General features: G+C 42.7%; 1 protein-coding gene across 1 annotated transcript; it reads left to right on the forward strand.

Moving 5' to 3' along the window:
• The first annotated feature begins 598 nt into the window (after positions 1-598).
• On the forward strand, positions 599-18920 carry LOC115141538 (leucine-rich repeat and fibronectin type III domain-containing protein 1-like protein). The gene is made up of 4 exons (XM_029680493.2): positions 599-1979; positions 5779-6434; positions 17504-17557; positions 17840-18920. The coding sequence occupies exons 1-2, from the start codon at positions 616-618 to the stop codon at positions 6341-6343; spliced, it is 1929 nt and encodes a 642-aa protein (XP_029536353.2). The 5' UTR covers positions 599-615; the 3' UTR covers positions 6344-6434; positions 17504-17557; positions 17840-18920.
• Positions 18921-21627: the final 2707 nt, after the last annotated feature.

Below are 21627 nucleotides of genomic sequence, written 5' to 3' on the forward strand. Positions count from 1 at the left end.
ATGTTCATGCATTTCTATGTAAACGCTATGAGAATGGAATGGTGTGCACAAACAATAAACAAAGGATCTGGAATCAGATATCCATTAGCTATTCTGGAGCAGTTCTGAACATATTCATAATGGATTCCCTTGTGAAATACTATTTTAGTGTGTGTTATAGACAGATGGGGGTGTCAGATATCACTTCTTTGAGGTGGTAGGGTGCGGTGGAATGGAGTGCAGTGTCAAGGGAGCAGCACTCTCTCTGCAGCCTCCACAGATTTCCCTGTTATCTTGGGGCAACCTGCTCCAAATTCACATCATGACATTCTGACTAAACTGTAGTAAAGCGTGCATGTTTTGATATCCAAGCACACCTTTAGGTAACAGGTCGGGGAATGGAGTAGATATATTTCCTTGAAAAAAATCTGCCTTGTGTAAATGTATTTTCTGTTTTTCTTTTCCCAATAAAGATGTAAGCATTTCATTTTACAAATATTTAACATTTGCAGCTCGAGGTTCTATCTATCCAACGCAATGATGACAGTGTTGTTGCTTTCCTTGTTGTCCTTGTTTTCATTGTTGTTGTTGTACGCTAACAGCCTTTCCCTCCCCTCGTCTTCCAGGAGCCTAGCCATGGAGAGCCTGCTCCTGTTCCTGGCCCTCCTCGCTACGCCCGTCGCCTCCATGCTGTGCCCCAAGCGCTGCACCTGCCAGAACCTCATGCCCTCCTACACTGTCCTCTGCACCAAGACAGGCCTGCTCTTCGTGCCGCCGAACATTGACCGGCAGACGGCCGAGCTGCGCCTCATGGACAACTTCATCACCACCCTTCGTCACCGTGACTTCGCCAACATGAGCAGCCTCATCCACCTGACGCTGTCGCGCAACACCATTAGCCAGATCAAGCCGTACGCCTTCGCCGACCTTCAGGACCTGCACGCCCTGCACCTGGACGCCAACCGGCTCACCATACTGGACGACACCCACTTCCAGGGCCTGGTCAACCTCAGGCACATGATCCTTGCCAACAACCAGCTGCACAGCATCTCAGAGGGGTCCTTCCAGGACTTCCTGGAGACCCTGGAAGACCTGGACCTGTCCTACAACAACCTGGTGAACATCCCCTGGGAGACCATCGGCCTGCTGGCTAGTGTCAACACCCTCAGTCTGGACCACAACCTCATAGAGATGGTCCCCGAAGGCATCTTCTCCAACCTGCACAAGCTGGCGCGTCTAGACATGACCTCCAACAAGCTGAAGAAGATCCCTCCAGATCCCCTGTTCCTGAGGATCCCAGTGTACGCTAAGCTGAAGGGTTCTCCACTCACGTCGCTGGTGCTGAGCTTTGGTGGGAACCCGCTGCACTGCAACTGTGAGCTAATGTGGCTGAGGCGGCTGACCAGGGAAGACGACCTGGAGACCTGCGCCTCTCCCCGAGAGCTCGCCGGCAAGTATTTCTGGACTATCCGCGAGGAGGAGTTTGTGTGCGAGCCGCCCATGATCACGCGGCACACCTCCAAGATGTTTGTGATGGAGGGTCAGGAGGTGAGCCTACGCTGTAAGTCAGTGGGTGACCCGGAACCTTCCACGCATTGGGTCAGCCCCGAGGGGAAGCTAATCGGGAACACGTCCCGCACCATCTGCTACGAGAACGGCTCTTTGGACATCCTCACCACCACTGTGAAGGACTCTGGGAAGTTCACCTGCATTGCCTCCAATGCCGCTGGCGAGGCCACAGCGCCCGTGGAGCTGGTGGTTAACCCCTCGCCACACTTTGACCCCAAGCTGGAGCCCGAGCCTGGCCCTTCGGACCTCCCCACCTCCATCAAGTCCAATGCCAGCGGGGGCCACGCCCGCACCGACCATCAGAGGGTCAGCGTGTCGGAGCTGAGCTCGACTTCGGCCACCATCCGATGGCCCTCCCAGGACCACATCCCGGGGGTCCGCCTGTACCAGATCCAGTACAACAGCTCCTCTGACGACATCCTCATATACAGGTGAGATGGTCACCGCATGCTTTTGCATGAGATCGGATAAGATGACATGCATCTCTATGGGGGGTGATTGATGTTACAATGGGGAGTGGTTGATGTACAACTATCCCTATGAAGCTGACTGGTATTTCTGTGTGGAAGTTGATCTTCACGTTTGCCCTTGCATACTACGAGTCTCTTGTTGTTCTTCGACAGTTCACGAGCCTCCAAATTGATTGTCATTAACAGCCTGGTTCAGAGAGGCACTCAATCATATCGATAATGAATTTAGTGGCCGACGACATCATCAGGGGACTGTAACTCATCGCTAAAGAAGTCACAGAGCGAACTGCAGAAGCACAAGAGCATGATGCCCACAGGGAAAAACTCATAAAAGTCCTGACATAATGGGTTGGAATGACTCAGTATGCGTACATCTATTGGCACACCAACCTATATAGCCTTACTGCGCAGTAGCCATTAGCTGTAATGGGTTTTGCAGTGACATAGAGTGAGGAAGACAACTGTAGGAAGAGAACTTGTTCCCAACAATCATCTCCATAGGACTGAGAGGATGATCCCGTTACATATTGACCTTACTGATATCAGATTCAGATGTTATATTAGGTGGGTTGACTCCCAAGTATCAAAGGCCAAGCATTCGTTGATACGATGGACTGAATGTTGCAATGCCTCACTCGTACTAAGTGTCATGGAAGGGTTTTGAAAAGTGTTGAGTTTGGCATTTGGAATGCTGTATTGTTCCTATCAGAAATATTAATATACTGTGCAAGCTTTCAAGTGATTGTGATTATTTGTAAGCTGTGGACAATAGCGGTATTATCTTCAGTGAGAGAAAATATTACGTATTTTCAATAGCACCCAAAGGAATCCCAGTGCAGAGTTAAACTGATGTAAACACATTACACCAGTGAAGTGCAATCCGTTCCAGAAGGCAATGTTTGATAACTGATTTTAAATGAAGCAATGTTGAGTTGTAATCTTCACCCCGACTTTAGTGATTTAAATAACCTGTCCTTATGGGAACAGTGGTTTCTGAGCCTCCTCCATTTCAGAGATTTCAGAGAATGACTGTTGAAGAACATAAAACACCTGAAACATTCCGATTTACACAGAGAAGAAAGCCGGGTCACTCCCGCAGTAACTACAGTCCTCTGTTTGTTTCTGCTAAGAATCAAGTGGAACATTAACAGAAAAAAAATTGAATTCTCTCCTCAAAATGAAAACAACAGAAATCGCCGGCCATTAAATTCCCCCAGAGTCGCCTGCGAACCCCTTTCTTCTCCTAGGGCAATATTCTCCTCTTGAGCTTTTCAAAGATTTCTTTAAACTCGCTATTCAGCGGCGTATTATCTTTTATAGGCGGTACAGAGGAAAACATCACCATGAATATTGGAGGCTTGACTGCACCGCCAGCCCATGTTATTACAGAGACATAGAAGTGAGAGCACTGTACTGATTAAGAAGTCTTAAGGGGTGTTTCTTATTTTTCCTGCCCCACGGCAAAAATAGTCAGCGAGCTCAGTACCATCCACCTCTCTATTGAAGTTCTTACCGGCACTCACACAGTGAATTATTCCACAAGCCTAAAACGAACGGACGGAGTGTCGTTAAAAGACAGAAATGTATCTATTGATTTGTTTTTTAAAAAATATTCCGTCACGGCCCTTTTCGACATTTCACTGTGGAAAGATTCTCTGTTAAAGGAGCCCCATTAGTACTTAATTAACTTCCGGCCTTTCCCTGAGGATGGATTAAGAAAAAAAAGACACGTAGGAGAAGTAATTTGCTGTTAATTATGCAAAAAGCACATGGATGTCTTTGGTTTATGGCACTGCAAAGTAATCGGAATGCGTTTTTTAATCAATTAGGCACACATGAGTCCTGCTCTGTGTGGACTGACAGTTGTATTGAATTTGGGAGGTGGCATTGGGAGGATGGAGGGATGGAGAGAGGGGGGAATGAAAGGATGAGGGGGCTGAGGACAGCTAATATACACTCAGACAAATGAACATTGTTTTGAAAACAGGAGAGGATTGGGACGGTATGAGCTTTCCTTTCAGTCTCTCTTCATTCTTACATCAAGTCGACTGCCTTCTCTATTTTCCCTCTCTCTGCCCATTTTTTTCTCTCCAGATATCACTACCTAATTGCCTTTATGTTTGTCTGGCCTTTTCGGAGACTTATATGAGAAGAGGACCATCCTATATCAAAGCCATTATAGACAGCATGTGGTAGGGAGGTTTCAGCACACACTGACATCCATGATCACACACACACACACACACACACACGCGCGCGCATTAGAGTACACACATGCACACGCACCCACACAGTTCTCCATGTCCCCATAACCCTTCCCGCCCCCCGTGCCTGTAACATCCATATTCCCATCTCTAATGTGACAAACTGGTGACAGGAGATGTGGCAAGGTCAGGTCTGACCGTGTCAGGGAGGGCTCCTGCTCCTCATTCACCATCCCCACCACCTCCTCCCCCATGGCATACAGAGGACCCAGCGTTCCCCTGCATGTCCATCAAAGCCACACCAGAGGAGGTGGATAAGGACACATCTGAAGATACAGTATATTGGGGCCTATTATTTTTTGACCCGGCCGACCTCCCTTTTTATACCTAGACTGTATGCTAGGCTCAGAGCTAATGACATGGCTAGACCCATCTGTGGGCGTCTAGTGACCTCCACACATCCAGAGCATCCACTAATGATGAGTGTATATGCACTGGGGCGAACAGAACAGATTCGACATCAAAACTATTCCCCCTAATTAGTGAGATTTCACCTTTCTTAGTATTCCGATCGTCTGTCTTCTCTTTTTCTTTTTTTCTTTCAAGGAAATGTTTCACGGAATTGAAAGTCACACCAAATCGAATTGTATTCCTCACATGCTTCGTAAACAACAGGTGGAGACTAACAGTGAAACGCTTACTCGCGGGCCCTTCCCAACAGTGTAGCGAGAGATGAAATAGAGAAAGAGTAGAAAAATAAAAACACGTAATCATAAAAGCAATATCTCACCATGAAACGTTTACTTCATAGTAAAGCACCAGACCATAATGTGACCCTGAATTTATGGGTGGAAGATATTCTGCATGCTCCATAAATGTATGGTGATGTGTATAGGAGAATACAGTGGATGAACAGCATGCCAAGAGAAGAGTAAATGGTAGTAAGACAGTTTAATAGAAACAGCAGGTTTAACCTGTGGATAAGGCAGGTTAGAGGAGGGTATGCTAAGACAGTATGAATCCCGTCGTGCAAGGGTAGAGGTTGACCCCACTGGCGCCTGCGTTTAGAGGAGAAATGTTTAATGCACACACTGTCACCCACGCTGTCACCCTTTGGGCACACCGCACTTTCAAATTCCGCTCTGTGTCTCCTCACCTCGGAGCCCCCGGGTCCCTATGTCCCTGTTGATAAATGGAGCACTTTGGCACGCCGGGGTAACAGCAAACACACACATACACACATAAACACGCACACTCACCTTAGCCCCTGTGTGGTCTAGCGTTTGTGAGACAGAAAGTAAACCTGTCAATGGAGAGAGGAAAATGAGAGGAGAGGAGGAGCGAAGGTGTGTATGTGTGTCTGTGTGTGGTTGGGGTAGTCAAGGATAAATGTAATCTCCAGATACTGAAAGTATAGGTTGTTGAGTTCAGTACCTTTGTGGGAGTTCTCAGTTTTCAACAGTTTTCAGATTACTGCCAGAATGTTCACTCTATCAATAACCTTGTTTTCTCTCAAATGTTCTCTCTCTCTTCTATCTCTGTCTCTCTCTCTCTAGGATGATCCCTGCGTCTCATAAGTTCTTCCTACTCAGTGACCTGGCCTCTCAGCGGGACTATGACCTGTGCGTGCTGGCGGTGTACGACGACGGCGTCACGGCCCTAACCGGCACCCGCCTGGTGGGCTGCGTGGCTTTCACCACAGAGCGAGAGTACCGCCAGTGCCGCTCCCTCCACGACCAGTTCCTGGGCGGCACCATGATCATCGTGATCGGCGGTATCATCGTGGCCTCCGTGCTTGTCTTCATCTTCATCCTCCTCATGAAGTACAAGCTGCACAGCAACCACTACAAGCAGAAAGCGGCACATGTCAGCAACGTGTGCTCTCAGACCAACGGGGGCCAGGCTGCGGGCGGGGGAGGCGCTCCCATCCCACCCTCCTCCTCTTCCTCAGGCTCGACCAATAGGCCCATGCCTTCTGGCCCAGTGGACAGGGTAGGGCACGACGGACCCCATCAGGCCTCAGAAGGGGGCTTCGGAGGGCCCTTGAAAGGGACCACGGTAGTGGACTTGAACCCAGAGTACGGGAAGTCAGTGAAGGACGAGGATGCTATATCACAATAACACAGGATCTGGGACTGCCCCAACGCCACCCACTTTTTATTTCCTGGTGCTGGGGTCCCTCTGCCTTAACAAGGATTATCTCGTGTCCAAGGTGGGTGATTCCTGTCAGACAAGGCTGGGGTTAGAGCTGACGTGTATTCATTAACAATTCTGCAGACAGCTTCTGTAAGAGCTTACAGATGTGTGTGTGTGTGTGTCTGTGTGTGCATGTGTGTGTGTACATCCTGTGTTTATTCCTGTAAGTATAGGTGCATCTGCATGCAGTGTCTATTTCGAGGGGCAGTACTTATGCTGCATAATCCTTGCCTCTTTAAATGAAGCGCAGTAAACAGTGCAGTGAGCCGGTCCTATTGAGCTGCAGCGGTGGCTGCAGACAGACAGGTAGGCTTTGCTGGTGCCCCACGCCAGGCCCCCAATGCTGATGGGAATAGGCAATCATCATAAAATCACACAGCACATAAACACTAAAGGAGGGCACGCCGTGCTCACTCGCTCCATGCCTCCTTCCTTCCCTCGGTGCCCGATGGGACTTCCCCCACTCTCTGAAACTAATCATAGCTGCCTCCGCTGGCCCTGAGGTATTTGCTGTAAGTTTAATATCCGCAGTATAGCACAATCTTCTCTACATCTGCGCTCTCCAAATACAAATGAACTGAGCGGGGCCCGGGGCTGCTCTGTGGTGTTTTGAAAACCATCATCGGTGTCTCTGCCGCCCACCAACAACATCACGTCGTCCCGCGCATTAGCACACTTAATTGTCTAGTGAGGGTGTAATCTTTGGGGTTTCCTAAGGCATTTGTGTTATTCTGAATACTTTTTGGAGGGCAAACTACAGACTGTGTCAGTATCAACTGGAATCAGAATCTGGTTGGATTAGAAAAGGCAAATGGCAGCTACATGCATAATAGCGACCCCTATGGGTATGATCAATTAGGTCGTTGGTAATGTTAGCCTAAGGCAGCAGTTCCCAAACTAGGGGCCGCGACCCCATGTGGGGTCACGCATGATGTGAAAATGTTGTTGCAGGAGAATTTCTAAAATGCTGAAGAAAAATATATATATACACTACTGTTCAAAAGTTTGGGGTCACTTAGACATTTCCTTGTTTTTGAAAGAAAAACACATTTTTCTCCATTAAAATCATATAAAATAGATCAGAAATACAGTGTAGACATTGTTAATGTTGTAAATGACTATTGTGGCTGAAACGGCTGATTTTTTTATAAAATATCTACATTGGCATACAGAGGCCCATTATCATAAACCATCACTCCTGCATTCCAGTGGCACATTGTGTTAGCTAATCCAAGTTTATCGTTTTAAAAGGCTAATTGATCATTAGAAAACCCTTTTTCAATTATGTTAGCACAGCTGAAAACTGTTGTGCTGATTGAAGAAGCAATAAAACTGGCCTTCTTTAGACTAGTTGAGAATCTGGAGCTCAGCATTTTTGGGTTCGATTACAGGCTCAAAATGGCCAGAAACAAATAACTTTCTTCTGAAATGCATCAGTCTACTCTTGTTCTGAGAAGTGAAGGCTATTCCATTTGAGAAATTGCCAAGAAACTGAAGATCTCATACAACGCTGTTTACTACAAGTCCTCAACTGGCAACTTCATTAAATAGTACCCGCAAAACACCAGCCTCAACGTCAACAGGGATGAGGCGACTCCAGTGGCCTCCATCATTCTTAGATGGAAGAATTTTGGAACCACAAGGACTCTTCCTAGAGCTGGCCGCCTGGACAAACTGAGCAATCAGGTGAGTATGGCCTTGGTCAGGGAGGTGACCAAGAATCCGATGGTCACTTTGACAGAGCTCCAGAGTTCCTCTGTGGAGATGGGAGAACCTTACAGAAGGACAACCATTTCTGCAGCACTCCACCAATCAGGCCTTTATGGTAGAATGTCCAGATGGAAGACAGTACTCAGTAAAAGGCACATGACAGGCCACTTTGAGTTTGACATAAGTCACCTAAAGGACTCTCAGACCATGAGAAACAAGATTCTCTGGTTTGATAAAACCTGAATGCCAAGTGTCAAGTCTAGAGGAAACCTGATACCATCCCTACGGTGAAACATGGTGGTGGCAGCATTATGCTGTGGGGATGTTTTTCAGTGGGGACTGGGAGACAAGTCAGGATCGAGGGGAAGATGAACGGAGCAAAGTCCAGAGAGATCCTTGATGAAAACCTGCTTCAAAGCACTCAGGACCTTAGACTGAGGCAAAGGTTCACCTTCTAAAAGTTCAATGACCATAAGCACACAGCCATGACAATGCAGGAGTGGCATTGGGACAAGTCTCTGAATGTTCTTGAGTGGCCCAGCCAGAGCCTGGACTTGAACCCGATCTAACATCTCTGGAGAGACCTGAAAATGGCCGTGCAGCGAGCATGAATCCAGAGCATGAATCAGCATAGGGGATGTTCTGTGTGCTGTGTAGCTATATTGACAAAAAAAACAGATTCCATATGGGATCAAAAGGTGGTCTTTTGCACAGATAGGGCTCCATCTATCCAGGGACGGCAGGCAGGCCTCTGCACGCTAGTTATGTATGTGCCTCCGTCTGCCATATGGACGCATTGTATGATACACCGAGAGCAACCGAGCATCGAGCTGAGCACCGAGCTTTGAGATATAATGCAACAGGTAACTTTGATTGTAAACAACATCAAACCACATCCACTGTGCGCACACCTGTTCGCAAAACTATGTGGAGATATGGGATCAGAGCAGGACAATGTTCTGTTTCACACCGAGGCTTGGTGGTTATCAAGGGGGAGTGTTGGAGAAAAAAAATTGCATTGAGAGAGGAACTGGTTTACTTTCGGTGTAATGAAAAAGAAATAACAGAAAACAGCATCAGTAACTGTCCCACACCAGTGATGAATGCTCACCTCCAATGCTTGGAAGAGCACTTTGGGATGGACCTACTCCCCAATCCATTTGACTGTGATCCTGGCTCAGTTGACAGTCGCACAGCTGATCGAGCTGTCATGTGACCGAATGCTGCAGGCAATGCATTCACAGGTAACTACAGAAGAGTTTTGGTTCCTGACTCAAAGGGAATACCCTGCCGTCTCCCTCTGAGCATTAATGCCACGTTCAAAACAACTGCGTGCTCGGAAATCTCCGACTTCTGACTTCAGTGCGTTCAAGACAACTGGGAACTCGGAAAGAAACGAGCTCTGACTGGGAAAAATAATTTTGAACAGTTATCCGGATCGGAATTCTAACTTGGGATCTCTGGCTTCTTTCTAGAGCTCTGACTTTCTGACCTAAAGATCACTGACGTCATGATTTGACCTCGTATTTTCCTGAGTTCCCTGTTGTCTTGAAAGCACCATAAAACTCATGGTAGGCTACTCTTCGCCAGCTCATATCTGCGTGAAGCTGGTTTCAGTGCTCTCGTCTGCGTTAAAACCAAATATCGATCCAGGCTGGATGTGACAGCAGAGATGAGATGAGCACTGTCGACCACGCCCCCTGACTTTAAAAAGCTCTGACACGACATGCATCAAGCACTCTAATTAGTGGTGGTGAGATAAGGGACATTATGTCAGACTAATTTGCAATTGACTGCCCCACATTAATAGTATGTGATGGTATATCAATTACAAAGTTATTTTAAAATACAAAGTTCTCATAGATGAGGAAAATTAATTAAACACAATTCTAGCCCGGTTATGGATTGTAACAATACAATAAAAAAAATAGCTTTTGTATATATCTTCACATATAACTAATTGGAACACACAAGCACTAATTCAACATGGTGAAGATAAAAACTATGTAAACAGAAGGCACAATATGTGTGGATGGTGTGGTGTGTGTTTATGTTTTATTTTATTTTTGTGTTTGGGAAAGTTCAGTGTGTGAGTCATGAAATAGTTGCATATCCCAGAACCAATGTATTGCTGTGAGCCGGGGTATGAGAGAGCTTTCAATGTTGTTCAGATGATGGATATACTTTTATAATGAATTATACGTCTAATTTATTTATTGTCCTATCATGGTCGAACAGTTTTAAAATAAATTATACATTTTATTTATTTATTGTCCTATCATGGGGAACTACATTTGTTAAATAAATTATATCTAATTATTTATTTATGATCCTAATTTAATGGTATGGTCCACATCCCTATACCCTAGACACCCACCTGAATGACCCAGATACTAAGGAGAAATCCCTAACTGTTTTATGGGCCTGCTGTAAGCGGTCTGTATGCAGCCAAAATGCGGTCAGAGACCAGGAGCAGCACTGCCCCCCAAGATTCTGAGCCTGCTTGGCAGGGTTGTTCCTGCAAAGCCAAAGCCCCCTAAAGGGAGAGCATACTATACAAGGAAATTCTCAATGCTGCTAATGAGAACCTTGATGACCTTGTACCTAGCCGGTGGGGATTCCGGTGGGGTGCCCCCACCCAGGCAGTGGCAGTGCTGGCAACACTAGCTGCAGTAACCCATGGGGAGGGGGGTCACACTCTGACATTCAGAGAGGGGGTATATTATTGTGACCCTGGTGGCACAAAATCAAAAGTTTGACTGCATGGAGATGCTTGGGAATATGGTCAATATGGGTGACCTTATTGTGGGTGTTTCAGGGAAAAGGTGTACATTTGACCTCCATCATCTAGGATGTGACAATGGCTCATAAAATCTCTCAATTTCTGCCCATTGTTTTTTGCACTGTCTTGCAGGCCTTCTCATGAAGCTGCAACAGTAAGTGCATTTGTAAATCAGGACCTTTCTTGAGTTGGACTCTGGGATGGTGCAACTGTTGAGATTGTGAGTTTATGGTTGTGTGGGGGGAAAGGGTTGAGTGTGTGTGGGTGTATGTGTGTATCCCACAACTGTTGCGAAGGAGTAAAATATGTTAGGGACAATAGAGGATGATCCACAGCTATTTATAATACAAATCGGGGTGAGGGCGATGGAAATGCATTTGGAAGTTGATAAACTTCAATTCGGTAAATGGCACTGTGTGCTCTTTTCGAAGGATGGATCCCAGTATGTTCAGGGCTATGGGATGCGAGGGGTCGGAGGTGGTCTGTCGGGCATTGGGATGACGGCCCAGCTCGGGATGAGGAGGGCTTTTAGCGGGTGGAATGGTGGGGACCAATTGGAAGTTTACTTAGTAGCAATGCAAATATCATGGTACAGCTATATAGACACTCAATCATCATGTTACTTTTTAATGGTACGTTTACAAACATATATTTTGATAAATAGAATTGAAAGTTGTGTCTCATTATGGTAAGTGGTGAAATAAGTATAGCCAGTTACAATTGTAATGGCCTAGCAGATAATAAGAAAAGACGATCAGTATTTACCTGGCTAAAAGAGAAGGAATATAACATATATTGTTTACAGGAAACCGATTCAACAATCGTTGAAAGTTTTGTGGAAAAAGAACTGGAGGGGCGAAATAGTTTTCTCCCATGGGCAAAGAAATTCAAAAGGGGTGATGGTTTTAATTAACAGTCATTTTGATCCAAATGTGCAAATTGTCCAAACAGATTATCAAGGTAGATGGATAATTTTAAATATGTTATTGGACAATAAACAGACATGGCTTATTAACCTATATGGTCCGAATAATGATGATCCAAGCTTCTTTGAAAATATATATAAGAATGTATCAACTCTACAAGGAACACTAGACTCTATTATTATGGTGGGAGATTTTAATTCGGTCTTAAATACCTCTATGGACCGGAAAGGAAATCACACTACAAACTATCACCCTCAGGCACTTAAATAAATCATGAATGTCATGGAAGAATTTATAACAGACTTTTTCAGACATAACATAGGTACAGCAAATCCCCTTATTGTATGGGACACTTTTAAGTGTGTCTTTAGAGGCCATGCAATTCAGTACTCATCAATAAAACAAAAGCAATTTAGATCAAAAGTGTCCATATTAACAAAAGAAATTGAAGGACTTACAGTACAGTTAGATAGCAATAGAAAGTGGTACCATAGTGGCACAGAATAAGTTAGAGGAAAAACTAAAAGCAATGGAGGAACCTATTCAAGAAATATCCAGTGTAATAGATTATAAAAATAAAGCGAACTGGATGGAATATGGGGAAAAATGCACCAAATTCTTTTACAATCTTCAATATAGAAATGCTACCCAAAAAAATGTATTAAAACTTGTTACAAATGATGGAGTCACGCATGATTCACCAAATGATATTTTGAAAGAGGAAGTAAAGTACTTTAGGAATATGTTTTCGTTTCAGGCTCCTCCATCTCCACCAACTGAAACTAATTGTATATATTTTTTTCCTAATAATATTGTAAAATTAACATCTGTACAGAAAGACTCATGTGAAGACCAAATTACAGAGGAGGAACTGCTTGATGCAATTGGGGCCTTTAAGAATGGGAAATCTCCAGGGCTGGATGGCATACCAGTGGAAGCATACAAAACTTTTTTTTATATACTCAAAGGACCATTATTAGCATGTTTTAACCACTCCTATATAAATGGTAGATTATCAGACACGCAACAAGAAGATCTGATATCATTATTACTGAAACAGGACCCAAGTGCTATATATTAATATCCAGTCCATTTAAAAAATTGGAGACCTCTTACACTTCAGTGTTGTGATGCAAAAATCCTAGCAAAATGCTTGGCGCATAGAATTTTAAAAAGTATTGTCAGATATTATTCATCCTAATCAGACAGGTTTTTTACATGGACGATACACTGGAGATAATAAAAGGCAAGTACTGGAAACAATCGAATACTATGAAATATTTGGGACACCAGGCCTTTCATAGCTGATTTTGAAAAGGCTTTTGATAAAGTACGACTGGAGTTTATACATAAATGCCTAGAATATTTCAATTTTGGGGAATCTCTTATAAAATGGGTTAAAGTTATGTGTAGTAAACCTAGGTGTAAAATAATAAATAATAGCTACATCTCAGAAAGTTTTAAACTCTCTAGAGGAGTAAAACAAGGTTGTTCACTATCGGCATAGCTATTTATTATTGCCATCGAAATGTTAGCTGTTAAGATTAGATCAAACAATAATATTAAGGGATTAGAAATCTGTGTCTTAAAAACTAAGGTGTCATTGTACGCTGATGATTCATGTTTTCTTTTAAAACCACAATTAGAGTCTCTGCATGGCCTCATAGAGGATCTAGATACCTTTGCTATTCTCTCTGGATTAAAACCAAATTATGATAATATTACGTATTGGATCACTAAAAAAATGCCAATTTTACATTACCATGTAGTTTACCAATAAAATGGTCTGACGGAGATGCGGACATACTCTGTAAAATAAAAGCTCTGACGAAGGCAGTGTGGCCGATACGTACGCTTATTAAAGATCGGTAATACTATCAAGAGCAGTGTGCGGTTTCCTTTTTCCTTCGACATACTCGGTATACAAATGCCAAAAGAAAGAAATGATCTCACTCCAATAACTTTTATAGAAAGTTAGCAAAAATCTTGCTACCATGGAAAGGAAAATACCTTTCTATTTGTGGAAAAATCACCCTGATTAACTCTTTAGTCATATCACAGTTTTGCTTATGGTTTTGCCTACACCTAGTGATCTGCTTTTTAAATTATATGAACATAAAATATTCCATTTTATTTGGAACGGCAAGCCAGATAAAATTTAAAGGGCCTATTTATATAACGAATATGAATTCGGAGGGCAGAAATGATTAAATATTAAAGCATTAGACCTCTCACAAAAGGCATCAGTCATACAAAAGTTATACTTAAATCAAAACTGGTTCACTAGTAAATTGGTACGAATGTCTCATCCTATGTTCAAGAAGGGCCTTTTTCCCTTTATTCAGATTACACCGGCCCACTTTCGATTGTTTGAAAAGGAAATAATCTCCAAAATATCTTTATTTTTTAAACAAGCCTTAGAAAGTTGGTTGCAATTTCAGTTTAATCCACCTGAAAAGACAGAACAAATAATACAACAAATATTGTGGTTAAATTCAAATTTATTAATTGATTTTTAAAAACTGTATTTTTAAAAGAAATTATTTAAAAAGGTATAATTTTTGTGAATTAAATCATAAATAGGACTGGTGGAGTTATGTCACACATGCAGCTAACACAGACATATGGAAATGTCTGCTCTACCCAAAATTACAACCAATAAATTGCAGCATTACCACAAAAATGGAAGAGGCGAGTAGAAGGGGAAAAAGTAAGGACCTTGTATGTCGGCCCTGTATTAAGGAACATAAATGGTTAAAGACAAGTGTGATAAATAAAACATATACCAATTCCATTTAAGGACTAAAAAACTGACAGCTGTGCCATATAAATTGCAAAATAGTTGGGAAGAGATTTACGATGTACCCATTCCATGGCACATGGTTTATGAATTGATATGCAAAACAACGCTGGACGCAAAAATTCGAATTTTTCAAATTAAATTACTATACAAAATTCTTGCAACTAATAGAATGTTATATACATGGGGGATACAATCTTCCTAGCTCTGCAGATTCTGCTGTGAGGAGGCAGAGTCATTAGATAATTTATTTTGGTATTGTCCATATGTAGCTCGTTTTTGGTCACAGGTCCAGGAATGGCTGAAGAATTGCAACATTTGCCTAGAACTAACACTGCAGATAGCAATACTGGGTGATTTGAAAAGCCATAGTCAATCAATCAATAATATAATAATTATTTTAGCAAAAATGTTTATTTTGAATTTACAATCCGTAGAAGCTATGAGAATAGAAAAGTTCAAATTCGTTTGTGAAGCATCACAGCACAGTTGAAAAATAGATGGTAAATAGAAATACAAAATAGATGATGTTGAGAGAAAGATGGGAGGGGTTGAATGGAGCTGAAGGGTGGGACTAATAGCAAGATAAAACATCTAAAACCTACGGGGTCTGTAAAATGTATATAGGTTCAGAACTTTTGTGAAATAGCACAATTACAAATAGAAATCAAACTGGATGGACATCAGAAATAGAGGAAGGACTAAAAACAAACAAAAAATAACAATTGTAAAATAGACTGTGTCTGTAAAATGTGTATAAGATGTATAAAGGTAAAAGCCGAAGTGTTTTTATTAGTTTACTCCAATTAGGGGATCGGTGGTAGGGTTAGCGGGGAATACTAATAAAGGTATATTCTTTTAAAAAGTATGTATGTCTATATAGGTATGTGTATGTATATGTATATATGTGTACATGTATGCATGCGTGTATGGATATATATATTTACCTCCAAAAATATATGGGGGATTGGAAATGATGCAGACAATTACATTGATGGAACCAATATTCTTTCCGCAATATTAAGCTGATCCACCCCTTAAAATAAAAATATATCTTTTTTTTTTAATTACAATTTTTTTAAATAGTATGTGATGGTGAGTTGAAAAGACAATCAGAAATACTGTTAGAATGTTTTTCAATTGAATGCCAGAGCCCCAAATAAAAAAGTCAACATTGACTGTTAATTACAATTCTTTCCAGATGGGGTCGTGGGCCAAAAGGTTTGTGAACCCCTGACCTAAGCTAAGAGATTATCAACATTACGATCACTGTCTTCATTTACCACATGTAATAGCTTGCATAAGGAGTCATCAACAGCTGTAGCAGTGAAACAATCCATGCAGCTCTCAATTGGGATCAATTGTTTTTGTTGTTGAGCAGTTTCTGAGTCCTGGTTGCATTACATATCCATTCAGGAGAAAGATATATTTTTGTCTCAGACGGCCGAGTGATTAGACCTTGGTTACATATGGTTTACAACCCTATCGATCATCGTCTTACTTCTTGAAGAAGACAGTTTAGTTGGCTCAATTAATGGCCATCTGTCCCGGTACCGTGTGTGTTTATAGCTGTGGGCAGCAGCAGGCAGTGTTCTCCCACTGTGACAGGCCTGGATGAGGTAGATGAGGTTGCATCCTTCCTCAGCCTCAGTATTCAGCATTTAGCTGTGAAATACTCCGTGTTTGCATCCATAATTCATCTAGGAGCATCAGACAGCCAGCGAGGAGATGACAGATCACTCATTGTGTCGCTCTCACAGCGAAGGCTGACAGAGTTACCGGCGACAGGAGGGAGGGAGAACGGTGGAAGGGAGAGAGAGAGAGAGAGAGAGAGACGGGGGAGAGAGATACAGATGTAGGAGAAGGGGGAAAAAATAAAGAAATAAAGAGAGAGATCAACAGAGTCAAGGAGGACAAAGACGAAGATCGGGAGATCGATGGTGGTGTACAGAGGGAGAAAGGCAGGGAGGGCTTGAAAGAAAGAGAGTGAGAGAAAGAGGTAGGGATGGAGAAGAGAGTGAAAGGGGGTACCGGGACAGTGAGAGAGAAAATAAAGCAGCACAGGAGAGAAACAGGTAAGAAGATGCAGATTCAGAGCTTGTTCTAATAAAGAAGTGTAGGAAGGGGGGGGTCTGAGAGGAGAGGGGATGAGGTGTCAGCGGGAGACGTGATCAGCAGATACTCACCATTGGCGGGGTACTGCTAAAAGTAGGACGCAACCTCCCCCCTTTCTACCTCCACCCCGTCTGTGCTACCAGGAGAGGAGCAGACCCTTTCCCCCTTAGACTGCGGCACAAGCAGCCATGCTATGCATGGAAGTATGTGTGCATTACATAATTGGGCCGTCTCCATACCGTAGCATATCAACCCTCTGAAAATAATGATCTTGGCAGATTTATTAGCATTAGCATTGCTTTGTATGGAAGAAAAGGACTTTCCAAATCAGTCAGCGAACCAGGTTCTTAGTGAAGCTTTGCGGTGGTCTCTGGTGGTCTTTTATCATCTCATTTTGAACAAGACATATGTGTAAGACACTGTCAAATACTGGTAGTTGTGTGGCCTGCGGAGATCTAGCGGTTATTGCCATTGCCTTCTGATCATACAGATATCCCAGTTCTGGAGTGGGTTTGGATCTGGCCCATACTATTCTAGCACACCTTCTTACCCTCCTTACTTTCTTGTATCTCTTCACTGTCTAAAAGGAACTGGTAGGTGCAGCCACCTAGCCAAATGTGATATTCATATCTACAGACTTGTGGGTACCCCCCTGGGTCAGGTAAGACATATGGAAACTTTCCAGGTATTCTTAGCTCAGGTGAGAGGTTTATGAGGTTGGTGCACTGATTCCTGTGTCCTGTCTCTTCCAGATTTGCACATCACCCATGCTCGTCCTCCGAGGTGGAGGGATGGAGATTGGAAAGGTGAGTTTGGGGACAGAGAGCTATACATTTGAATGCTATTTTAAAGTTCTACATCGTGATGGGGAGGGTATGACGTTACGCAAGTCTGCTTCAAAGGGCGAATGAGAAGGGAATAAGGGACAAGTAGACCACAAATAGTATATTTTCACTGAACTTTCCTGAAATGTCACGTTTTTACCAACATTCTGATGAATGTAATTGTCCTTCTATTGCATTAGAGGTTCTAGTAGACATCAGGTTGTGTCACTACTTAATGATATTTACTCTAATTCTCTCCTCCAGGTGAAGTCCCCCTGGTTCAAGGAAGTTGGAAAAACACAAAATAATAAATATGAAGCCAAGAACAGCATTGGGAGCAGAGATGGGGTGGATGCCATGGAATCGCTGTGCTCTGTCACTTATGCAATTCTATCCGGAACTGGGATGTAATCCAGCCCTGTGGAGTGGAGGGAAATGTTTTCCAAAACCTGGGGCTTCTTTTAATGTGTGAGGAATGAATTGACCTTAACCCAGACGCCTAACATTCTTTTCGGGAATACTTTTTGGGATTCCCATTGAAATTGCCTACTACAGAGGAACACCCTTGGATGGTTTTGATGATGTATTGTGGGTTTCGTAGTAAAGCTCCACTCTCCCTTAACGATCGGTCATTTGCCAAAGGAATACAATAAGAGGACAAGGCAATACAGTGTTTTGTTCTCCTCCCCGAGGGCCTTGGAAGCGTTAGCACACAGCGATGTCGCGTTGATGCACCGATATCAAAAGGTTGTTCTTTGATCTCTTAGGGTACTTTATAATCTTTATAATCCTATCTTGCTCTCTTTCTCTCGCTCTCTCTTTCTCTACCCCCCCCCCCCATCTCTCCCTCTCTGTCTATATGGACAATTGAATAGTATATTCATCAATTAAGAGATCAGATACATCCAGATGATGGTGAAAACAAATCATATTATTTGGCCATGGATATCCCAACTTGGAATAAAAACATGGGCTCTCAAGATGAGGTCAAAATAAGAACCTGGATCTGGTTTGGTTTGATTACATGAATTTACAGCACAAGTATTGCGTTTTGGTTTGATGGTGAAATGGTGAGTTAAGTTTCATTCTGACAAAAGAAACCGACCCTATTGTATAACACTTTCGATATGGAAAAGATGGACACATTGATCCAATACCATTTTCCCTTACTGTTGACTGTGTATGTATTTGTATGTGAGATATACCTTCAATTTTCTCTGATTTGATACCCACATTTCCTTTGAATTATGAAACAACAATAAGAAAAAAATATGTGAGATGGAATTGTATGCTTTCATAGGTAAAATATGTGGATTTATAAAGAAATAAAATTATTTTTCTTGAAGCTGTGCAGCAACATTATTCACACAATTTCTGAAGCTAATCATATTCATAGATTAATAATTGCATTGTTAAGTGTCCAACTTATTTTACATGAAGAAAATACGTTAGAAGCAGTAAATTCATCAGCTTTTTTGGGTCAGTTTTTAACCAAACTGACCTCATGACAATGTAATGGCAGTTACAGAAGTATGGTTTTGCCACTACGGGTCGCCAGAGGCTTTTTTTAGTGACGTTAACCAGTCCCCCTTAGCTCAGTTCAACTCAGACATAGATTAGTCTGGGAAAGACATATGAGAAGCAGACGTCTCTATCTTGGTTGAGTTCATTGTTGCCTGTACAGAGTACGGAGTCAATCACCACCTTCCGGAGACACCTGAAACCCCACCTCTTTCAGGAATACCTAGGATAGGATAAAGTAATCCTTCTCACCCCCCCCCCCCCTTAAAAGATTTAGATGCACTATTGTAAAGTGGCTGTTCCACTGGATGTCTTAAGGTGAACGCACCAATTTGTAAGTCGCTCTGGATAAGAGCGTCTGCTAAATGACTTAAATGTAAATGTAAATGTACAGGGGTATTTCTCAGCAGTTTAGGCAAGATATATACAGTAATACTACTTGAACCATTTGCCATGAAGTTGTTCTTACTTACACTGTCCATGTTAATTAAATACATGCTGTAGTATGCTCCAAAATGCTCCTTTTGCCGTAGCCTGACACAGTTTTGTCTAAAACATGGGACATGACATGTTAACAACAGAGTAAGTAACAAGGATATAGATTCTAGTGGTTTATATCATAGCCAGACACCCCTCATCTCTGAGACCCCTGTACTTTCCACAGACTCTGTTGACGTGATTAACTGTAGGTGTTCTTCTGCTTTCCATCCTGTGGTCAGACAGTCCATCTATGCCATTGTTTAAATATGCTGTGTCATTGTGCTAGGCAAATGTCCATGGGCAAACCATATATATATATACAGTATGTATTTTAGTAAAGCATCGGCAGGATTGACAACATTCATTGAGATTCATGTGCAATTGCTTATTAGCGTGTTTTACAGAAGGGAGCCCAAAAGTTGCTTTGCAAGGTAACCAGTGAAGTGGTTCCACTCTCACATATTGTTGTCAGCTTTGCCTGCATTATGGTAAATCTTTACTATTATTGATATGTCATTTATCAATTTGGATGCTTTTACAGCAGATTCCTTTTCATGCGAGTGCTGATTTACGCAAAGAATATCTGCTTGTCTAAGAGAATGTCTGAATGGATTTAGAGCTTTGCAAAAAAGGCTGAGATTGCCCCTCACTACAAAACACTGCACATCACCTCCTTGTGATTAGATTCAGGAGAAAGTTCTGGATCCCTTTTCTAACTTCACTTTCCGTTAAATGCATGACTACCTTTAACTCTACTACTAGGCCTACCTTTTCGACGTTGACATTTTGAAGAGTCCCTGTTGAAGTGAAATCACACGAGTACTCCTGGTGCTTTTCTAATTAAACGACTTTTGCCAGATGTGGTGCTCGTCAATATTCTCCAAAGCAAATAAAACATTCATCACGAGCCCGTTTACACCTGGAGCTAACATATGCCTGACGTCCTGATCTTGTCCACATTCTGATTGTGTCAACAGGTGTAGACAATTAAAAGACGCATTCTGATCTGATTGGTATCAGGACGAAGGACGCATGTGAGCAGCAGGTATAGACGGAGCTTAAGATCCAAAAGAAAAAAAACATAGAACATGAGGTAAGAACATTAGCCTACATCTGGATTCCTCCACTTTAATCATGGTATGTTTGTGAGTCTTGTAAAAATGGAGGAGCAATGATTCAGCATTTTTGCTAGATGGAATTAAATCTAACATCATTGGTCGTTCAGGCTCCAAGCAGGTGGTGTAGAATACTAAACACCCCGGGCAGACAGATCTCTTGGGCCTCTGCTAGTCCCACAGATAACGTCAAAATTCCCACAATTGCTCAGGCAGACAGCTTACATTCTCGGGAATAGTAATGCATTTGATATGCAATTCTGCCTGAACCTGTGACTGTTGTGAGATTGAATAACCCCTATGGGGTTTTTAGGACTAGTATGTCCTTTTTAAGTGAGTGAATACAAACCTCATGTTGTATTAACTGTCCCCCAAAACTCAATGATATTATGAACTTTCAGGACTTTTTCTGGTGATTTGAGCCATGTGACTAAATGTTCAAACAAAATCTTGAGAGAGATGTACATGATATGTTTCTTTGGGGTATATGAGTGAAGGCTAATTTGGACTGCAATAGATATTCCCCTGCGTCTGTGAGTGTCACTTGTCCTCCATGAGCAGTTGAAAGTGATGGCGGAATACCCAGCATGCTCACTTCTCATACCCCAAAAAACAAAAGCCACAGACAGAAAGAGATGTGTTTAATGACAAAGCTCTTATTCCCTTTTTTTTGTAGTACTTTAATTAGTAAGCTGTAATAACAAAATCTAGCTGACTACAGAAATCCCAGTGAGTTTATCACTACTCAAGGAGAGTAAACAATGAAGTGTAACATCCAGGAAACAGTCATAAAAAAACACTTCCTGTTCCTAGTGGATGAAAGCGGGTGGTGATGTTGCTGAGGTGACATTCTGGGAGGACTAGCAGGGACATCTCCTATGGATGAAAGGCCCACACTGTCAGACAGGGAGACGCGACCGCTGCCACTAGAATATC

Source organism: Oncorhynchus nerka, linkage group LG14 (genome assembly GCF_034236695.1).
Source record: "Oncorhynchus nerka isolate Pitt River linkage group LG14, Oner_Uvic_2.0, whole genome shotgun sequence".
NCBI classification, from domain to species: domain Eukaryota; kingdom Metazoa; phylum Chordata; class Actinopteri; order Salmoniformes; family Salmonidae; genus Oncorhynchus; species Oncorhynchus nerka.

Excerpts from the sequence above, each read along its gene's own strand:
- LOC115141538 (XM_029680493.2), top strand. The coding sequence starts at position 616 with ATGGAGAGCCTGCTCCTGTTCCTGGCCCTCCTCGCTACGCCCGTCGCC. Across the intron at positions 1,980-5,778 it reads GACGACATCCTCATATACAG|GATGATCCCTGCGTCTCATA; the intron begins GTGAGATGGTCA and ends CTCTCTCTCTAG.